The sequence below is a fragment of the Tarenaya hassleriana genome, unplaced genomic scaffold, assembly GCF_000463585.1.
Source record: "Tarenaya hassleriana unplaced genomic scaffold, ASM46358v1 Cleome6, whole genome shotgun sequence".
Lineage (NCBI taxonomy): Eukaryota > Viridiplantae > Streptophyta > Magnoliopsida > Brassicales > Cleomaceae > Tarenaya > Tarenaya hassleriana.
This window is the reverse complement of record NW_010968505.1, coordinates 124,009-131,931: the sequence shown is the minus strand read 5'-3', so window position 1 is coordinate 131,931 and position 7,923 is coordinate 124,009. Positions and strand designations below refer to the sequence as shown.

The window sequence follows — 7,923 nt, the reverse complement described above, 5'->3', positions numbered from 1 at the left end:
TCACGAAAGGCAGGAAGAATACCTCGCCCTCTACACGTATCCACACCACGGGATGAATTCCAACGATTGGAACTTTTCTGCTAGGACTCGAATCTCTATTCGGTTTGTACACTTCGAGAAAACGAGACTTAGAACTTGTTGAGCTTTTTGGATCGCCTTTCGTGATCAGACGTGTTCTTCGATTGATACAGGCCCCGGATCGATTGAGGTAAGCGTTCTAACGTTTCTACGTTTCAATAGCAGCATGGTTCTAGGGTTTATTAAATTTTTGTTTTACTTCCGCTGCACAACCCTAGAATCGATCTCTTAGGAATTAGATTCGCTCATGAGATCCCAGGAATCCCAACAATTTGGTACATATAGGTCTAGAGCATGTAGGAGCATATGCATTTCATAAACCGTTTTGAGTTGAGATTGGTCGATGATGAGATGATTGTGATAGCTGCTTAGAGACTGCTTAGCGATTTGGACTTAGACCTCTAGGTGTTCGAGTAGATTGTCGATGATAGGTGAATAGCGAACCCTTATATATATATTTGTATAGATGCATGTATATATATGTGTATATTTTTTATTTTGTATGTATATATAGATATATTAATACATAGGAGTATATATGTTTATATTTGTATTTGTATATAGATATGAATATATATGCATATACACGTATAGATATATGTATGTACATGTATTTTTTTATATTTTATATGTATACATACATATATGTATGTATGTATATATATGCATATATACAATATATATATATATATATATATATGTATTGCATATGTTTATATATATATACATGTATATATGTATATGTATTTATATATATTTTTATGTATATATATATGTATATATATGTATTTTTATTTTTTTTATTTTATTTTTTTATTTTCGATTTTAATTTTTTTGAATTTTTTTGAATTTTTGAATTTTTTTTGAATTTTTTTGAATTTTTTTTATTTTTTTTATTTTTTTTTAAATCTGACGTGGCGTGCTGACGTGACAAAATTTTCCACATGGCCTTTCACGTCAGCCGCCACGTGGCCTTCCACGTCATCAATTAACGGACATTTTAACACCGTTTCGGATTGGTTAGTAAATTGCAGTAAAATTGGGTAATTCGTGTATAGATTTGGGACATCTGATAATATAGTGTAGGTTTTTGTCAAATTAAAAATTCGTGTAGGAAAAGATCACATTTTACTAAATTGGTGTAGGAAAATATCATTTTGCCTTTATTATATTAGAAATTTGTTTTTTCAAAAAAGAAAGAAAGAAAGAAAAAAAAAATTGAAATCCCGTCACGCGGGGACAAAAGATGGGCTATTTGGCCGCCCAGAAAGACATCTCTATATATACACATAAACCAAGATTTTGCCCTTGGTCGTCTCGGAAAATTTTCTTTTACTTTCCTCAGAAAATCTTCAATATCCCGACAGAGACAGATAGAAGAAGAAGAAGGCATCGTTTTCGATCAGAGATTGACAATCGCGGTGAGTTTTCGATCCCATTACCTTTCCGTTTTAGATTTTCCGATGGTTCTGCGAATTTTTTCCTGGGAAAATGCAGCTGTCTTGTCTGTTTGGTTCCTAGAAATTTTCAAGGAAAATAGAAACTTATCAGATCACCCCCGATGGCTCTTCTTCTCCCCCTTTTTTTTGGTTCGGATTTAAATTATTTCCTTTTAAATATAACAATTCGAGATATAAAAACACGCTAAAAAAAGTATTCATTCACATTTCAGAAATGGTTTATCGAGGTTTAGCTCAACCTCCTGAGATGATCCAATCCGGTTCAGTTCGGTTCCATATACCAGATCCAAACCGAATCGAACCCGCTTAAGTTAAAGGTTTGGTATAGCTTGGTTTGATCCGGTTAAGTTAAACCGACTATGTGGTTTAACAGGAAAACTAAACTCCCTGTGTAAACCGAAAACTTTATTATCCACATGGAATTTCATCATCAATTTTGTTAATACACTTAAATATCTTACCACAGTATTAGGTGGCTGCCATAAATGAAGACGCGTATCTACCGAAGCCAAGTGTCTCAGCCCTTTATTTTTGGACCAACGTGCAATCGATTCTTCAATAATAATAAATAATAATAATAATAATAATAATAAAATACAAGTCAAAACCTGCAAGTTGTTTGCATTCATTACTTGTATTTATATATAACATGTCTTGACGTCGAGCTACAAATAGATAATATTTTATATTTTAATTAAATAAATACATGTTGACCGACATAAATGACAAGATCTGCTCCTAGATCCCATAACTTTGGTGGATTAAGCATTTTAACCTCAAAGTTTCATTATTTTCTAAAAATCCCTTGTTTTGGATTACACGTGCTAAAAAAAATATAGCACAGATTAGTTGGTGATTGTTTTGTTTTTGAATTGTGACCGACGAATATGATCTCTTTTTTATAGAAATTTTTTAAATGGAATTCCTGTTATGATAAAGAATTTTTTTTTTATCGTCGGTATAATAGATTTAAGAGAGTTTCATTGAATTTAGAAAGTTTGAAATGTTTTATTAAAATTAGAATTTTATTATGTCTATATGTAGAATTTTGAATTATTTGATTTATACACGTCACCGAATGTCCTTTTTTTAACAACAGTTTCACAATTCAATGTAGAAAGAATATATTAGTGTAAAAGGAACTTTTACAAATATAAAGATATATATGATGATTATAAGATATTTGATCGGATTTATTTGACATTGCAAAGACTGTTTAATTACAGTGAGTTAAAGAATAAAGTTACTTTTATTTCTTTTTCTTCCTTTATATGTCTTTTGTCTTCTCCGCAATCATGGAAGAAAATCTCGTGTCTCTCGTGTCCCATAAATAAAGAATGACATTGCGTTATTGTCTAAATGCTTAATCGTTTAAATGGGATTTATTGAAAATAAATATATCCATTTTTTCAAAATCTATGACTCCAGAAAGTTCGTCGATAACTTGTTTGTCCAAAAATGTGTTCTCGGTTTCTCTTCAGAAGGATAATTTATATTTTTTTTTATTGAGATAATAGTTTTAATATGTGTGTGTGTGTTAATCATTTGTTGTGTCTTTCTAGCTCATACAATTACCGGAATCAATTTAAATTCGTAATTATTTACAAGTGTCACGGTGTTCGATCATATAAAGTAACTTATATATAAAAGAGTTTATTTTAATAAATAACACAAAACAATATCATGAATATACGTCCATAACTTATAAAATTTGTGGTTATGAAATATATCTTTTATTATTTAGAGTAATTTATTTACATAAAAGGGTAAAATTTTATATTTTCGTACATATATGCTGATCAATACATGTAGTTAGGTCAATTGAGTTTGTGATAAGTTATCTTGTTACTTATTTGATTAATTAATGATAATCAGAAAACTCTCTCTTGTTCTGATATAAACGGCCGTACGTAACAAGAGGGCAGGTAAACCTTGTCATTTGTCTCGTTACTCCGACCCCTGCATCATCACCATCATCTTTCATCATTATTTATTATTTAAGATTAATTTAATTTTGTTTTCTATAAATTAGTGTTTCATATTTCCATGTTGAGAAGCGTGAGACCGCAAAACAGCCATAGAGAAAACGACGAATATTCTATTTTATTTGATTTTTTTTTTGGCATATTCTTGCTTTTAGTTTGAAGGATCTGGAGAGAGCTGAAATTTTAGCTGTCTAGAAAACAACATTAATGTTATTATATATATATATATATATATACATATTATATGTTTGGTATACACGAAATAATTAATGTATTTTAATTCAAATTTGGGTAGGTGAGAGAACATGCAAATCATGCTCTCATCCTGAGTTCAAACCCAAACGTGGGGAGGGATATTCACTTGGGTTTTTCGGTTCTCTGAGAGATGTAGTCGGACCAAAGCTTCTGGATTATCGAAAAAAAAATTAACGTATTTTCTTTGTCAAAACCCTAATGTATCCGTCACCCATGTTTCGATTTGTTTATCCTTGGACTTTTGTAGAGCTGCGAAAACGAACATAATGGGATTTCTATTATAAAATAAAATAAAAAAATCATCCCCCCCGTGGTTAAATCTTAACCGAGTTATAGTTCATTAATTGCAGAGTGAATCCAGAAACTACATACCGATGAGGTTTCTATGTGCCTTGATGGGTTGCTCTGTCTCCGCAAAAAGTGTAAGAGGACGGCGACCGCCCGGCTACGAAGATCCCACCGTCCTTGCCGCCGAAACCCCCTGTCGGTTTATTATATTGACAACTTACGGTCCATTTTATAAAATACTCGACCCATGCCGTTTTGCATAATATATACACACATCGATAATCTGTGTTTAGAATGTTTTTTTTGTGTGTGTTAACAGTCACAGTTAGCGAAGTGGAAGCATTATACGAGCTCTTCAAGAAACTTAGCAGCTCCATCATTGACGATGGACTCATTCATAAGGTTATATATATATATATATATTCGTTTGATTTTGATATTGTAATCAACTCTGTTTGTAGTCGTTGATTCATTAATAGACAACTACATTTGTTCGGTTCCATGCCATGGCAGGAGGAATTCCAACTCGCTCTGTTTCGAAATAAAGACCGAAGAAACCTCTTTGCCGATCGGGTATGCACATTTTTTTTATATATAGAGAGAGATATTGAACGAATTTTATGTATATACAAGTAAAAAAGAGGCTTTACATCTACAGATATTCGATTTATTCGATGTTAAGCGTAATGGAGTAATCGAGTTTGGGGAATTTGTCCGATCACTTGGCGTTTTTCATCCGAACGCATCCATCGACGAAAAACTCAAATGTAAGTTTCTTTTCATATAATGGTTATTATTATTATTCGAAATCAAATGCAAGTTTTATGGATCCTAAATATTTATGTTTATATTTTTAATGATTACTTAACCAATAAGTGAATTTTTCAGTCGCGTTCAAGTTGTACGATCTCAGGCAAACGGGTTTCATCGAACGGGAAGAAGTGAGCCCACGCTGCGTTACATATTTTGTTTACCACCCGTATGTTACAAATATTTACACTTTTCACCCCAAACTTATGATTGTTATCTTACGCCCTGAAATAGTTGAAAGAAATGGTCTTGGCGCTTCTTCACGAATCTGACTTGGTCCTGTCGGAAGATGTAATCGAAATAATCGTCCATAAGGTAACGGAAATTAACGCGCCATTTCATCTATTTTCTTTGAATTATTTTATCAAAATTTGAATATTGGTTACAGACCTTTACTGAGGCGGACCGAAAAAATGATGGGAAAATTGATCTGGAAGAGTGGAAGGAATTTGTGTCAAAGAACCCATCGCTCATCAAGAACATGACTTTGCCATATCTCAAGTAAGCTTCTTTCCCACCTTCCTAATCTATAGGAATTTCCATAACATAAGATTCGGTTTTGTCTAAACCGGATTTTATACCCGAAACAAAATATTATTTGATAAATTTTACTCGAAAATCTTTGCCATATTTCAGATTTTTTTCTTTTTTTTTTGTTATTCAGTGTGTGTGTGTATATATGTGTATTCGATTACCTAAAATTTATAAATAATCAATTAAAAACTAATTTTGTTTAATGTTAATAGAGAAATTAGGATTCAACCATATCGTGCTGTTGCAGGGATATAACAGTGGCATTTCCAAGCTTCGTAATGTCGCCAGAAGTGGAGGACTTGGAGGAGCATGGCAGCCTGGTGCACACCACATAACATATATAAAAGCGCAAATAAAAGCCTGGCCGACTATATTGAAACGATAAATAATGCGAAGCAAAGAAGGCCAATTTTGGAATATGTATACTGTGAATCTGTACATATCATGTTTCTCTTCTTAGTAAACAAATAGATTTTGTTTGTGATTGTGATTATGATTATTATCATAATTTAAACGGATCTGTTTAATGGTTTTACCGATCTACGGTTAGAAATCTGGGATATAAAATGAATAAGAAAAGTAAATCGGGAACCGGATAATTCTTCAAGACGTGATACACTTTCCTAAAAACGTTATTCCGTCCTATACGAGCAAATGACTTCCTGGAATACGTTTTTGAGATACAATGAAGAGAGAAGTGATCTTAGTTTGCTCTACTAAGAACACAAACACAAGAAATCGCAAGAAGAAGATGAACAAAAAGCTTTTGTGAGTGTTTTGCAAGAACAATCACAAAAGTGCTCTCAAATATCTCAAAAAACGAATTAGATCTGTTCTATTTCATGTTAGGATGAGGGATGTTTATAAACACTCCAAATGTCGAAAGGGGTGAAGAAATCAGAAGTTTTTTTCGAACGGTCGCGATTTTTCGTTATTTCCGAACTGCTCAGAAAAAAAGGGCTTCTCTCCCATTTTTTTGAGCTATCGCCCATTTATTTCTGGGCTTTATTCATCAGAAAAAACAGGCTGTCCTCCCATGTTTTCGAGCTGCCCTTCCATTTTTTCTGAGATCACCTTTCACATTCAAAACCGAACGTAAACTTTTCCGACAAATCCTTAACAACTTAGCCAATTCATGATACGTCTTTTACAAGAATTTAACTCCTCCACCATACTCGTAATACACGTGAAACATGAATCCTTTTGAGAGATTCTCATTCATTTACTCTAAAAATTCCAACATCTACTCTCTAACAAAATTAGCGGAAAAATCAATCATAATTAATTAATCGTATACAATCATTGGTGGGAGGTGGGTAGTTCGGTTTGGGAATTTAGTTTCGAACCGTACCAATAATCGATTAACTAGATTTTGATTTGTCCGGTGCTATATAAAAAAAATCGAATGGTACAAAACTTAGATTATCGAAGGCTTCGAAAATGGTTTAGTTCGGTTTGGAAATATGGAACGGTATGTTTGTATTTTTTTAGTTTTAAAATAAAAATATGAATAGTTAATAATTATATTTATTTTGTTTAGGATGATGAGCATTGAGAACGATGTCTAATTGTCTATGTTGTTTATTAATAATAATTAATAATGATATTGATATTTATTTTGGTTATACTATTACCAAATTGTGTTTTGTTCAGATTACTAGTGTTGGAAAAAATCCTCTTTGTTCTTTTATATAATTTTGTTGTAGAGAAACAAAACATTGGATTGCAAAAAGGAATTTCTTTACCATGGATACTCAAAAGAAGATTCGTTTGAAATATAAATTAATTTTTGAATTAACATGTTTTTTTGTTTTTTTTGTGTAATGTAATTATTGTGTATTGTTTAATAAATAGTATCAATTATATTGGAAGATAAAGTAAATCAAATTTGTAGAAAGAACCAGTATTCAAGTAGAGTTTAGTAGTTCACAATATATACCACTATACTAGTGGAATAATAATATAAAAAATAGTACGGATTAACTTGCCATGGCCGGAATTCTTGCAATGATAGAATACAATTTAGCATCGTTATATCGATTTTTAATCTCATCGTCTATGGAAATGGAAAGTTTTTTTAAATTTTTTTTATAATCCGAAAATTAGCCGCAACTTTAATCCAACTACATTTTCGAGAGAACCGCAGAAATCTGGATGAATGTCTCTTTTCACGTTTAGATTTGAATTCGGAATAACAATATATTTTGTATATCCTCTTACCACTAGTTAACCACTAGTTAGGGTGGTCCGAAATGGAAAGGATCGTTTCTCCTCGTAATTGTTTGAACCAGACAAGCATCTTTCAGCAAAATATTTTCAGCGAATTGGATAACTGTAATTGTTGGTTCTTGCCAAGAATGACAATCCGAGGTTTTCTTGGGGTTGGATAATGATGCCCACGCCTTTTCTATCATTGACCGGTTTAAAAAACAACGAGGGTTTTGATTCGTAACAGTGATTTGATAAAACGATATCGAAAATTTCCCGGAAAACGGTAGATATATTGTTGATTA

At 32.1% G+C, this 7,923-nt stretch overlaps 1 protein-coding gene across 2 annotated transcripts; it reads left to right on the top strand.

Moving 5' to 3' along the window:
• The first annotated feature begins 1,322 nt into the window (after positions 1-1,322).
• Positions 1,323-5,943, top strand: LOC104798898 (calcineurin B-like protein 4). Of its 2 annotated transcripts, none has more exons than XM_010521123.2 (9): positions 1,323-1,499; positions 4,129-4,261; positions 4,360-4,468; positions 4,580-4,639; positions 4,725-4,833; positions 4,955-5,007; positions 5,111-5,191; positions 5,265-5,377; positions 5,658-5,943. In XM_010521123.2, exons 2-9 carry the CDS (start codon positions 4,164-4,166, stop codon positions 5,743-5,745), a joined length of 711 nt encoding a protein of 236 aa, XP_010519425.1. In that variant the 5' UTR covers positions 1,323-1,499; positions 4,129-4,163; the 3' UTR covers positions 5,746-5,943. The 2 variants fall into 2 exon arrangements, with proteins under 2 accessions (XP_010519425.1, XP_010519426.1); XM_010521124.2 differs by having other exon boundaries at positions 1,326-1,499; positions 4,386-4,468.
• The last annotated feature ends 1,980 nt before the right edge of the window (positions 5,944-7,923 follow it).